The 14,052-nt window shown below is 32.2% G+C and overlaps 1 protein-coding gene and 1 long non-coding RNA gene across 2 annotated transcripts; one reads left to right on the top strand and one right to left on the bottom strand.

Annotated features, from left to right (window-relative positions):
- Window positions 1–442: 442 nt before the first annotated feature.
- LOC116405061 lies at window positions 443–3,271 on the top strand. Its single transcript, XR_004218116.1, has 2 exons — window positions 443–888; window positions 2,626–3,271. It is a non-coding gene; the product is annotated as an uncharacterized LOC116405061 (long non-coding RNA).
- Window positions 3,272–5,610: 2,339 nt separating this feature from the next.
- LOC116405267 (probable serine/threonine-protein kinase cdc7) lies at window positions 5,611–7,645 on the bottom strand. Its single transcript, XM_031889244.1, has 4 exons — window positions 7,247–7,645; window positions 7,010–7,063; window positions 5,853–6,926; window positions 5,611–5,685 (listed from the first exon to the last, which is right to left on the bottom strand). Exons 1-4 carry the CDS (start codon window positions 7,643–7,645, stop codon window positions 5,611–5,613), a joined length of 1,602 nt encoding a protein of 533 aa, XP_031745104.1.
- Between the last annotated feature and the right edge of the window lie 6,407 nt (window positions 7,646–14,052).

Genomic DNA, 14,052 nt, shown 5'->3' with positions numbered 1-14,052 from the left:
CGGGGGTGGAGTGATATGAACAAATTCCAATCTTCTCATTGTAACACCAATCAATATACCTTGTACTGTTGTACACGTTTGACATACAAACAAAAAAAGAAACTTAAATGATTGAGAATATATTTAGCAATTTTATGGCATCCCCCCAAAAAAACACATTATAATATCTATATTGTATATTTGTTTGTGTTTTTTTAATTTATAAAAAAATGTTGTGTTTTAACCTTTTACAAAAATAAAATTCTAGTGTTGAATTCACAATATTTAGTTCATGTATTTTTTTTTTAATGTCAGAACAATGAAGCTTATGTTTAGTTTTTATCATGATTTAACTATAGTGAAACATATTGTTATAAATTTTGTTATATTGACAGTTTAATTTTTTCATAGATGTTGTTCTAGGCTTAATTATTATCTAGCCTATTATAATTATCCTAAACAATTTTGCATGGACTATTAGACTTCATTTATTTATTGCTCACAATCATTTTTTACATGAAGAAATTACGGCTTCTTCTCTAAAAATGGCTGTAAAGAGAGAATTTTTAGTGAGAAAAAAAATGAATAATAATAGCATAAAGGTTACAAATGATCATACCTAACTCGATACTATTTTGAAATAGTTTGTTGTGTTGTTCTCTATATTATTGGGATTACGATAGAGATGATCATCCCGATAGAAATAGAAAGATATATTTGTACATTTATTGGCGTGAATGAATAGATTTCAAATATATATAGGGGATCATTATAGGTAGAAGAGAGGTGTGTTAGGAGATGGAAGCGAATCGAACATATTGCTTTTGAAGTACTACTTTATGGAGCAAAGATCGTGAGTTGTGATGGACAAAGACTTAAGAAGACGAAGGGATCTCCCGTTGCCGAAAGGTTCAATTTCTTTTTAAAAGAAAAAAACTAAACCATATTCCATCCATTAATTGCAGAATTGGATTGCATGTTGTTGTTTTGTTTCCTAAGAATAATGCTTTAGGTTTGAAACAAACTCAATTCTATATATCTTAGGATATCATTACTCCTCTGGTTTTCATTTATGTCCAACTAACGATGGTAGAAAATTCTTAATATATATGTATAATACTTTGAATCTAATACACAGTGCCTGGAGATTTTGCGATAGTATTTGCATCATCATTGAAAGAAATCACCCAATTAACTAAAAATTTGAATCAGAATTGTGGATAGAGAATAACTTTTGAGGGAGTTTGTTTGAATCTGCATGAAAAAGAAATAAAAATGAGCAAAGGGTTAAAACTGGGTTGTAATTAACTACCCATATTATATGAGTTTATATAAGTTGAGGTGGGTTAGTTGTTGAGTTTAGTTTAAGACGTGGGTTGGACTGGATTAAAAAATATGTTTAATAGTACAACCCAACCCGAACTAATAATCTATGATGTATAGTAGAGTAAACGATCTATGATGTATAGTAAGGGTAAACGGATCTTAGGAGGTGATAGGGTAATAAGTTAAACGGATCTTAGGAGGTGATAGGGTAAATCTATTTCAGATATGGTATGATAAATCCATATTATATTGATTGAGTTGAAAAAATTAATTTGAGTTGTCAACCCAACAAATGTCTCTCCAATTAAAACTTTTGTAATCCAGTAAATACAAAATATAAAACTTTCTTAATGGATGAAATTAGGATAAAAACAATATAAAATATATGTTTCCAAAAACATAAATAAATATAACAAAATACAAAAAAAAAAAAATTGAATTTTTAAAATAACAAATTTTGTTTTTCGATGAATGTAAGTAGTTTTTTTTTTTCTATCTTTTTTAGATTTTACCCTTAATATATATCTAACTAAATTATATTTAAACAACAATCACAAAATTTTAAATGTTTACCGTATTTTGTCCATATTTTCAGTCCTATGAAATAAGTCACAAATTTTGTATATATTGAATTAAATTAAAAAATCATCCAGAAATAAACAAATTTCAGGTAGGAAAATAAAGACTTTCAAACTGTTTGTTGTTGAAATAATCTCTTTTAATTAAAAAAATCATCAATAAGATATCTCCTCCTCCTGATCCTTTGATTTTGTCTTGAATTGATCTTGTTATTTACATTTTGTTGCATTCACAACTTATGTAGAAATGTTGTATTTTCCATATTTCACTACAACACTCGCACATCTTTTATCTCACTGTTCTTTGAAGCTTCAGAAAGCTATAATATTTCTCCTCTTTGTAACTTCTCACTGATTTTGAATTTTGGAACATTTTGCTCACACTTCTGGTTTGTATCACTTTTAAATCAACCAATGAATCACTTTTGGTTCTTGATCTATAACGAAGACCATAGAGAAGTGTGTTAAGATATATATATATATATATATTGGTGCGACTATTTAATCCGCTCATTACCTAATAATCATTGTCCCTTATCCCTTAATCAATAGGGTGTCTCACTTTCTTTCCTTCAAATTTCTCCACCTATTAGTTTAATTGACCTCTGTGATTAGCTCCTTAAACTCGTCCAAATTTTCATCGATCGACTTTGCAACATTCATTTTCAAAGTGAATAATCTTTAAAGAAAGATCTTGTTTGGGAGATCCTTTTTCACATGCAATACCTGTTATCTGTGATAGTGGTTTTATTTTTTTGAGCCTACATCCCACTCCAACATCAGTCATGGAGGGCTTTCATCCAAGGTTCATGATCAAGAATATTCACAAAATTCATAGTCATAAAGTATGTTTATTGGTCCTCCTTACAACTTTCTCTCACACTTCGATACATTGATTCACTCTCTTTCTCGCAATGATCGAAAATTTTAGGAGTATAATAGATTTCAAACTGACTTCATGTTTTACATTTTCATGTTTTAATGTGAGGTTAATGGAGGTCCCGTTGTGAAGATGAGTTTCACTTCTAGCTTTTTAACCCAATGGGTGAGCGTTCAATGCATGTGTCGCTAGCTAGAGCAAGAGCCAGAGAGAGGAGATCAAGAGTGGAGGTTGAGAAGAGTGAAGAGAGCAAGGGAGAGGATCGGATATTCCAACCGAGACCCATGTTGGAATGCTCGAAGTTTTTTGTATTGGTAATTTCATCCAAATATGACGTGAAAGAAAGAAAAAAATGACAGAAAACAATTCATATATGATTCCAATCCAAAATTTTGGACTATGTTTAGGACTATTCATATTGACAACTCCATATCTTCTTTTATTCTTTGGAAAGAGAGTGTTACTCTACATCACAATCAAGTTGCAATGATATCAATGCTTTTTATAATTATAACCTTGGTGAGATAGTTACTTAAGATTAAACTCCTCCAAACATCTGGTGAGATGACCCTTCCTATGGGTCAATACAAGACTAGTGCATCCAAGTGGCTAATCACATCTCAATGTAATTTTTGTAAGACTAAACCATATTTAACAAAGATAAGTAATAGTTGTGGGGGTTAGATTATATAATATTAAATACATTTTTACTAAATACATTTTTTTTAGATTAGAACAATTAAGAGAAAACCAATATAGTTTTAACTTTACAAATCACAATTAATTGGTAAGGCTACCACGTTGAGGTGTATATACTCCAAATAGGACAGGGGTTACATAGTTTATTGAGTCAAGGTGAACAGGAAACAAAGTTGTAGGAGATTGAATAGGAGGTTAGGCATGTGACAACTATTTTTGGTAGAGAGAACATACATGAGATTTAGGAACATATATGTTGTTTGGGCAACGTATCTCTATATCATCAATTCCCACTTCAAGGTCTTTAAAGGGAGGATGAGTAAAGTCTATCTTATGAAAATGATTTAATGGCCTGTTAAATATGTTACTTTTTTTACCTACATTGATAGAAGCCTTTCAAAATCACTTTCACTCATATCCATTGTTGAAAGAACAAGTAGGGTCATTGAGTTTTTTATTTTCTTTTTTCCTTTCCATGGCTTTCTGATTTTCCCACATTGATGTTGTGTCTTATTAAAGAGAACCAATGGATTTATTTTACTATCAAATGAATGATCATTTTTCCAAAAGGACAAAAAGAAAAAAAAAGTAGAGTGGTAAGATATTAATTATGGAGACATCGTTTTTTTTATATTATTATTATAAGAACCTCTAAGTTTTTTAGACCAATAATAAGCAGCCACATGTCTCTGATCTCTCTTATTTGGCTGTCTTTCTCTTGGGAATAATCCTTGTAATGCTAATGTCTAAACGAAAGGGAATAGACCAAAAGAATCATGAGACCCTCCACACACCAATGGGATACCCTACATGAATTGACCCTATATGCCATCGTCGGTGCCCTCCAATTGGACATTGAAAGGTTGTAATTTAGGCCAAATTTTATCTATTTAAAATAAAAATATGATAAATTATTGGAAATTCATCTTTAGCATTCCCCAAAGAAAATCTATTTCATTATTGGGGACCATTTTTCACTTCTTTCCTCCCTAGAAGTTTATTCTTTTGCAATTTAAGAACACAACAATATATATATAAACTCTGAGCTTGATAGATCATGGAACCAAAATCAATCAATTAAAGAAATAACAACATAATGTCAAAATAAGGAAGACTCTATGAAGAAAAGGTCATAAGAACATAAGCAAAGGGACTTATAAAGACTTCAATTATATACACAAACTTTGAACAGATCCTAAAACATAAAAGACTAGTGTCAACACTACCGCCTTCGCGCTTATGTCCATTTCATCAAATTTGATACACTTGATCCTATCCTCTCCTTCGTGATTATATAACTTAACCTTTAGGGAGAAAACGTTCATTTCCTTTTGAAATTTGATTGTTGTTACACCCGCCGTTGAACATCTGGGGATCATTATCTGGATTCAAAATACATATTAATTAGAGAAACAAAAACAAACCAATACATGTTCATTCAAATCAACTAATTGTGAATGTTTTTTGAAGAACGATAAAGTGCATCCAAATTTCTCAACTCAACATTCTTAGCACCTCATTATACCCCAATACAAAGCATATATGCATTACACAAAAGCTGATTAGGTACGAGAGGCTACCAAAATCAAAAAACATATTATTTTTCAAACAAGATATGAAGGATGGTGGTGGTATGTAAATCCACATGGATATCTCAACCATCTCAAGGAGGTTTAGCTCCCTTGTCACGCTCCATACGAAAGAACAATTCATTAGCTCGAGCACAATGGAATGGTTAGAGAAAGGCCTTCATATTTAAAGTGATACCCGGGATATCGTAAATAAATGTATGAAAACTTCAGTTTTAGAAGGAATTAAAGGAATTAATTAAAGTAAATTCATGAATAGTACGTAATTTACAAATTTTAATCGCAAACTTGAACTAAAGAGAACATATATAAATAATTAAACAGAACGTGAAGATGGTGGGTACCAAAAGTGTGTGGCACAAAAGGATGGTTGTAGCTATCAGAACATTGTTGGACTGTGCAATCATTCTCCGTAGGGTTAATGGATGGGCAGTACATTGACTGAAGGCCTTGTTCAGAGTCCAGCTGCTAAAAAAGAAAAAAAAACATATCCAAACTTTTACTTAAACGTCTCATCATGTCTCACGTTCAAATAAAACGAGATAGATGAGAACTCCAATTAAACTAACAAATTTATAACACACTCATCAACCCCCAGATTACACAATCGAGCAACCCACATCAACCCCCGAACCTACACGAACAGAAATTCATTGCCACAAAAAGGAGTTCAGCAAAAAGTAGAGAGGGTAGGAAGAAAGTCTCCCAATTTAATGAACGATCGATATAGTAGCAATGCTGCATAGTTACAAAAAAGAGAGTTTTTGGAACACCAAAGATGTTAATTAACAATTTTATTACCTGAAAACCGTTGATGGTATTAAGGTTGAGAGGATAGCCAAAACCCAAAGGCTCAGAATTTTCATAATTATAGTCTCCAAAACCAAAGTTTGGGAGATCAGTACCAAGAGAGGGATCATTATTAGTATTATTCCAACCTCCAAAAGAGTTGAAGTCCATGATTGGATGAAACCCAATAACATTACTGTCGTTCCCAGAGATTTGATTGGCTGAAATTGGAGGAGGGCATAGGCTGGTACTAACAGCAAGATCATTAGTAGGTGCCATTGATGATTGCCCTATTGGTAGTGCCCAATTAGGGCTTTCTTGGCTTAAACAAGCATTATTGTTGAATGAATGTTGCTGCTGCTGATAATGCACCTGATGGTTTCTGGATCTTTTTAACGAATCGTAAAACTTCTGAAGCTCAAACAGCTCAAGCTCAAACTCCTCAAGCCCAAACTGCTCAAGCCCAAACTGGTCATGCTCAAACTGGTCATGCTCAAACTGCTTTCGCGTCTGCTTGAACCCACAACCTTGTGAATTCTGGAACCACGTCTTACCACCAAAGCTAGGGTTTGTGGAATTGGGATGGCTTTGGAGAACTTGGGAAAAAATAGGGTTTGTGGAATTGGGATGGCTTTGGAGAAGAACTTGGGAAGAAATAGGGTTTGTGGAATTGGGATGGCTTTGGAGAAGAACTTGGGAAGAAATGGGGTTTGTGGAATTGGGATGGCTTTGGAGAAGAACTTGGGAAGAAATGGGGTTTGTGGAATTGGGATGGCTTTGGAGAAGAACTTGGGAAGAAATAGGGTTTGTGGAATTGGGATGGCTTTGGAGAAGAACTTGGGAAGAAATAGGGTTTGTGGAATTGGGATGGCTTTGGACAAGAACTTGGGAAGAAATAGGGTTTGTGGGATTGGGATGGCTTTGAAGAATAAGCTGAGAATTAGGAATTGTGGAGTTGGAATTGGAAGTTTTAGGGTGAATTGATTGGGAGTTAGATTCTTTGGGAATCTTGAGAGGCACTGATTTGGAAGAGGCTTTTGCTGAGTTCTCCTTGTCCTTCATCTTAATGAGATTCGTTTTATGCTTCTACATTTCCATCAACACCAAAATATATTTTAGATAAAAGATTGTAAAAAATCAACTTACATTACAAAACTTAAAAGTTATACCTGGAGGTGGCTAGCAATATTTTCCCTAGTGACAAAGGGGTATTTTTCTGACATCTGCTCCAAGATTATCCTAGGATAAAGTTCTAGGATACAATTACCAAAAGTTAGTTTTTTCTTTTTTTCTAATAATGGATATGTATAAGATGAACAAAGCTTACGTGTGCAAGGTGTACGATTAAAAATCTCAACAAAACACTGATGGAGTTCTGTAGTCCAAATGAGTCGTTGTCTCCTCACTCCTTGAACATGATGGTAACCATTTTTCTTCTTTGAAGCTTTAGGTTTTGAAGAACCTTTTCTTCCAACTCGACGACCATTGACGTCGATTCCGGACGAAGAGGAGTCAACAACAGGGTTTGAAGAGGAGCCAACAACATGGTTTGAAGAGGATCCAACAACAGGATTTGAAGAGGAGTCAACAATATGATTTGAAGAAGATCCAACAACAGGATTTGAAGAGGAGCCAACAATATGGTTTGAAGAGGATCCAACAACAGGGTTTGAAGAGGAGGTAACAACAGGGTGTGAAGAGCAGCCAACATGGTGTGGAACTAAATGCAAAGGTTGATGATCGGGATATTGAACAAGATAATCACAAGAACAATTCACACCACAAAATCCAGGGTCGTCTTCCATTATTTCTTTTCCACGGTTGGATCTTGGAGTCAATATCTCTTCATTAAGAGAAAAAAGAAGATAATCAAATTGATTTTCAATCTTTGAGATAAATTACTAATAAACAAAATCTTTAGATAGATTGAAGTCAATGTGTTGTTGAGTGTTGGAAGTAATTGAATGAAGGTTGAAATGAGGAAGTAACAGAAATGGATGGAAGTAGAAAGAAGTGAAGTTGGAGAGTGTTAATAATCACCGGAGAAAGCCATGAGAGTTAAAAGAATAACCCTAACCCCTCTCGGTAGGGATAAAATAATAAAGAAAGAAAAATATATTCATGGAAAAAGAAAAGAGAGAGAGAGATAATATTTTTCAAAACTTCTGTTGTGGAGTTTTGGTTACGGAAAGTACTTTTAGTTTGTTAGAGTGAAAGCCTTTTTTCAAGGTTTTATCCTTAAATTGTTATTGGTTAAAAAATAACTAATTTGAGATTTTTTTTAATAAAAAATTGAATACAAAGAATAAGGGAGAGGAAGTTATAAGTTACTTAGGGATGCTGGTGAAGGTTTTTGTTAATTTATAACTTAAACTCGAGAAAGACTTGGCATTGAAGAACTTGACCCTAATTTTCTACGTTCTGTTAAAGGAATAATTATTCCACAGATAGAAGAAAAATAATACTAAATCGAGCAGCAAACAAAAAACACAATTAATACACATAATTCTCTTTTTTCTTCTTCTTTAGCAATTCAATATCCTGTCTTATGGCACATTTCTTAATGGAACTAATATTGCAAACGTCAAAAGAATACTGAAGAATATATAGTAATATTTTAAAGAAATTGTAAATATAGCAAAATTTGTCAAATTTCATCTTTGTTATATTTGTAATTTTTTAAAATATTGCTATATTTTTAATTATTATTTCTAAAATAATCATCAATTACAATTACAGATACGAATGAATGCCTTTAGGAGACCCCTTATATATCAGGACCCTTTATTATGGTGTTTTGTATGTATGTATAATGTATTAATGTATATTGTCAATTAACTTAGTTTTTATTTGCATGAAAATGTACTTATACCTTATCATTAAGCTAAGTTCAATTTTATTACTGTGAGCAAGTTATAAGTTACTACATTTATAGTTAAGATATTATAAAGAAATTTGTTAAATAATTATTATGAGTACATGTAGAAGACCTAACCTCCCAGTTTCCTCCCCAATTTTCTAACTCTGTAAGATAATTGAAAATGGAAGAAATAATTTTTTGTGTGTTTTATTTAAATTATTGATTGGGATGTAAAAACTAAAGGTGTATGGAGTACCAAAAATGCACTTGTTTTTTTTCTTAAATTATAATGCATGATCTGTAGCTTGAATTTTGAACTCCTCACCAACTCTGTTGTACATATAATGGTAGGAATATAATGCAATATTATTGGATGTAGGGTATGATAAGGATGCTATACAAATGTGTCTAACTTAGTTGAATATCTCAAATATGCATCTATTGATCCTTTGGTATATCGTTCAAAAGAAGCTAGAAGTTAGAAGACCCACCAATTTAAAGTTGGAGTAGCTAGAAACTTCCAAATCATAATCAATTGTAAAAGAGGGTTGATTGGTTTTCTACACCATAGAACTGTGCCAACAAGAGATCATATCATGATCTCACAATTGGAATGACTATTTTTCAATGTTTTGGAAGACCGGTCGATTTCTCTCAAACCAAAAAGGATGATCTCACACTTGGTAAAATATTTGCAACTTCATGAGTCAATGGTCGTCATCCAAAAACAAACTCTTCTCTGAATACCCCTTCTGTAATTACTCTAAATTGTAATGCTTTTGTCTGATTCTCCCTTTTGGGACTTATCTCTAGACCTCTTTTTTGAATATCATGTACCTTGTAATTCAATGAATGAAATAATTTGAAGGGATGATCACGAGGGTTGCTATAAGGGTGTCCTCAAGAAGTTTTCAAATTCTTAATAATCTACGGAATGGTAGAAGAGAAAATAAGAAATTGTCAACATGTGTATAGTTTGAACGCAATGCTTGTATTATCAACCTCGAGGTCAAGATCTAATTATAAAGAGTAAAACTCGATGGTTAGCAAAGTTGAAAATTGAATCCAATTCTCAATTGGATTAGTTGACAATACTGAGGATTAATTTGGCTAGACCTTACTTGAAAATTAATCCTTCAAAAATCACACTACAAGAAATAGGGTCTTCTCCAATGCAGCTCTGTGACGGCAAAACCTCCAAAACACGTCGGGGAAGGTTACCCCGACGTCTCAGTCGATGTCGGCATGTACGTTGGGAAAAGCACGTCGGGGATACTTTCCTTGACAATGATCGTGTTGACAACAGGAAAACGTTCACCGACGCACATTGTCAGCACGTCGGAAAAGGGTTTCTGCGACGTCACGTCGCGGAATCCTTCCCAGACGTCGCGTCGCGGAACCCTTTCTCGACGTCACGTTGGGGAAAGCTTAAACTTTCTTTTTCTTTTTATTCTTCTTTTTCTTCTTCTTTCTCTTCTTCTTTCTCTTCTTCTTCTTTATCTTCTAGCTTGTTACATTCCGTTTCAATTGTATACTTCAATTTTTCTTGTAGTTTATTCGTGGGTTTTTGTTTTAACTTTGTGTTTATATAAATCACTTTGAGTTTCAATAGGGATTCATAAACACATTTTGTGGTGCTCTGGATTCTAGTTATGCTATGATTTGAAAGAGTACAGTGAAGCGAAAAAGTTGAAATGAAAAAGAAAAAGAGAAGAAAAGAGGAGACTCTCGGCGATGGTGGCGACAAAGACAGACAGTGATGGCAACACAACTCTCCTCTTCTCCCTTTCTCTCGGTCGATTTTGGGTTTATTTTGGTTTTGCATTCTTTTCTATGTTGAAGGAAGAATAAATAGTGTAAACTTTCTTCGACGTCTTCGAAGACGTCGACGAAGGTACCTTTCACCGACGTATGACAACGTCGAAAACAGCGACCACGTTAAATTTAATTTTAGATTTTTCGCGACGTCTTGTTCCTCTACGTCGCGAAAAGTCCTTTTTCGTGACGTAGCATTGTGTGCGTCGCGAAAAGTCAAAGCATTAAATTTAATTTTAAACTTTCCGCTATGTAACATTTCGTGCGTCCGTGAAAGGTGAACAACGGCGACGCATCTTTTGCCAACGTGTTGTTTCTGGCATCACAATTGTTGTGATTTCTTGTAGTGTCAATTCATTTGATCCTCGCTATTTATAGCTAAATTAAAATGAAGATTTTATTATTATTATTTGGTATTTAGATCTTAACTATTGTTGTCTTGTTTCCTCTAGTTTCTTTGTTTGTCAATTTTAGTGTATGTTTTTTATTTATGTTGTTGATACATGTTAAAAAGGACAAAGGACAAAGTAATGTTAAAGATCTTTTTAAACTCACTAAATGAAACTTCCTTTTAAACAAAACACTAGATATGATAGAGAATCAAGTATCTACATCAACTATATCTCAACTACCTTAACACATATGCATAAGGTTATCATAATTTTTTTTAAAAGATTGATGAAAAACAATAAAATAATAAATAAATAAAATAAGCAATAAGATCGGTAAATGCACCAAAATATATATCTCAACTATACACTTGATACATTCTCCACAACTTCATCATGTCTACACAATAACCAAACAGTTGATACATCCTTGGCATCTTCATCATGTCTCGAAAAAACATATCCATCGTCAAGAAAAACAAGTAATCTTCTAAGTCAACTAATCCCTCCCTCCTTCTATATATATATATTGTTCAAAAATAAATAAATAAATAATTCTTACAACAAATCTATGGCTAAAAGTTAAAAATTATTTGTTAATTTTTTAAGGAAAATTATAAAAAATAGAACGTTCGTATAATATTTACAAAAATAAGTATAAAAAATTATGTCATTCGCTTTGTTCGTGTAAATAGTTTGTAAAATTTTCCTATTTTAAGAGAAAATCTTAATCGAAATTTAAAAATAGTAAATTTTACAAAATATTTAAATCTATAGCAAATTTTGTTTCAGACAGTCACTTATATGTGAAAGACCAATAGAATCTAAAAATTTGTTATAGCTTATAAATATTTTAATTTATTTTACTATTTTTGAGCAATAAATTTAATTTTTTTAAAAATGAGATAAAGAGATAAATGGTGAGTCATATAATATATCTTGTGATTGTTACATATTATTTTTTCTTAAAAGAAAGTAATTCCTCTTATCGTATTTAATAATTAACTTAACCCCACAAGATTAAACAAACTTAATACAAATTATGTATAATCTAATATCAACAAAAGTATTAATAGGTTCAAAATTACTTTTTATAGAAATTCAAAAAGGTGAAAAATTCATAATAATCTCTACGATCTACAAGATCTTTTTTCAAAATAAAAAACAAATCTTTCTATCGATAATCTCCTAACTAATAAAATAATAATCTATTATTTAAACATATACATTTAAACGTATACATAAATATATACATATATGCATATGTGTGTGTGCGTCTCACAAATAAAAAAGATGAGCGACGATCTTAATAATCAACCTTGCACTTCACCTCATCATTTTTGGTTGACGGATATGCCTGTTAACAGTAAGCTCATTCATGTTTCTCAAATTTGAATTAACCTTCAAATTACTAATTAATACAACTTCTCACATTCTAGTTATGAAAATTAGATAATTACAGTAACCCATTCTTATATTATTATGAAACGTCTTTGGAATGTTCGATAATATGTGTGGTTAAGCTAAGGAAGATAATTGATCCATTATTATTGATTTTGATTCAGATAGAAGCTTAGGAAGAGAAGAAAACTCAGCCGTCCCGACTGCCTCGATCAATATTGGAGAATTTGGTGAATCGTCCACCGGAGAATTGGGTGGTCGGTCCGTGGCAGAAAGTGGAGATCAAAACAATTCTTTTGATGCTGATGAGCCTTTACAGAGACAAGAAATTTTCCCTAGAAGGACACGTTTCATTTGGACTGATGAATACCATCGAATATTTGTTGAGGCTGTTGATCGTTTAACACTTCAGAGTAAGTGTTAAGTGTTAATTTTTGTTTATTTCAGAAGTCCTATTTTTAATTTTTTGATATTGGGTTTTTTTTATTATTGTTGTTGTTGTTTGATTAATGTAGGAGCTGTTCCGAGGAAAATTTTAGAATATATGATAAATTGTGGAGTTCAAAACATCACTAGAGCAATAGTTGCCAGTCATCTACAGGTAATATACTTATCATATCATGTTATATATATAATATATATATTTTGGGACAATGATATTGTATACTCCTAATTTGTTGGAAGGTTAATTTATATTTTGTTTTATAACTATTAAAAACAATTACTTAAATTATGGAACAGTTTTAATATTATATTCTAAGTTTATAAATCTAATCTTGAATTAATTTTAATAATATATAAAATAAAGGAATAAATGCACAAATTAATTTTTATAACAATAATACATGGGTTGCTATACATTGAAATAGCTTTATTTCTTTCCACAACTTACCAAACAAAGAAGGAATTGTATCCTATGGCCATTCACATATCCTTTTAACTTACCAAACACAGGGGTTCTATCCTGTAGCCATTCACCTATCCTTATTCTCATTCCTTCCATGGATGTGTCCCGTGCTAGGAAACATTACTCCTCTTTTTATTCCAAATTCAAGAATACGACCGATACGATTGATTGGTCTATGTGCCTCTCTTATACTTTTTTGTATTTCATGTTCCTGATGGATATATACATTTTGATCCTTCTACGGCCAAATCTCAAACTTTGGTGAGCCTTCACAGCCTTCCTTGTGAAAAATATCAATTTTTATTTGGATATAGACGATATATCTTTTTATTTTTCGTGATAGTTTCATTTTAGTTGGTTGGTCTGGTATGGAAAGTTATGGGAAAAAGTATATTACAATCCCCATGTTGTGCGGAGCTCAGAAGTTTTTCCTCTGCATGGGCGGCCTTGTGCAGTAATTTCCTCACAGATCGATCGTCTGTCGTCGTCTTAAAGTAGTCCTTGAGAAGCTTTCAGGAAGAGATGCAGTTTTGTGAGTAAGCATATCATTTCTGGTCCAACCTGCCCAAACCAACTAAGAAGAACCAAACCTAACAAACACATCTTTTTGTTTATTATGCTATATTTGAAAATGTCTCTATTTTAAATTTAAAATGTCATATCAATGTGTACTCTAATATGATAACAATAAATTACTCCTAGATTCTTAAACATATTCTTAAAAATTTTGAGAATTAAAATGGTACATTTTGAAACAAGAGGACACAATATTATATGGATTTTCTTATCTAATTTTCTTTTCTTTTCTTTTTTAACAGTTTGGAACTTATATCATTTTTA

Source organism: Cucumis sativus, chromosome 7, assembly GCF_000004075.3.
Source record: "Cucumis sativus cultivar 9930 chromosome 7, Cucumber_9930_V3, whole genome shotgun sequence".
NCBI classification, from domain to species: Eukaryota; Viridiplantae; Streptophyta; class Magnoliopsida; order Cucurbitales; family Cucurbitaceae; genus Cucumis; species Cucumis sativus.
Note: the sequence above shows the minus strand (reverse complement) of the source record. Positions and strands in the feature narration are given on the sequence as shown.

What these genes read in the sequence shown, in the direction of transcription:
- LOC116405267 (XM_031889244.1), bottom strand. Translation starts at nt 7,645, where the DNA reads ATGGAAGACGACCCTGGATTTTGTGGTGTGAATTGTTCTTGTGATTAT. An exon ending in ATATTGCTAGCCACCTCCAG is followed by an intron (nt 6,927 to 7,009) that starts GTATAACTTTTA and finishes ATGGAAATGTAG; the next exon opens with AAGCATAAAACGAATCTCAT. An exon ending in ATACCATCAACGGTTTTCAG is followed by an intron (nt 5,686 to 5,852) that starts GTAATAAAATTG and finishes CTGTTCGTGTAG; the next exon opens with GTTCGGGGGTTGATGTGGGT.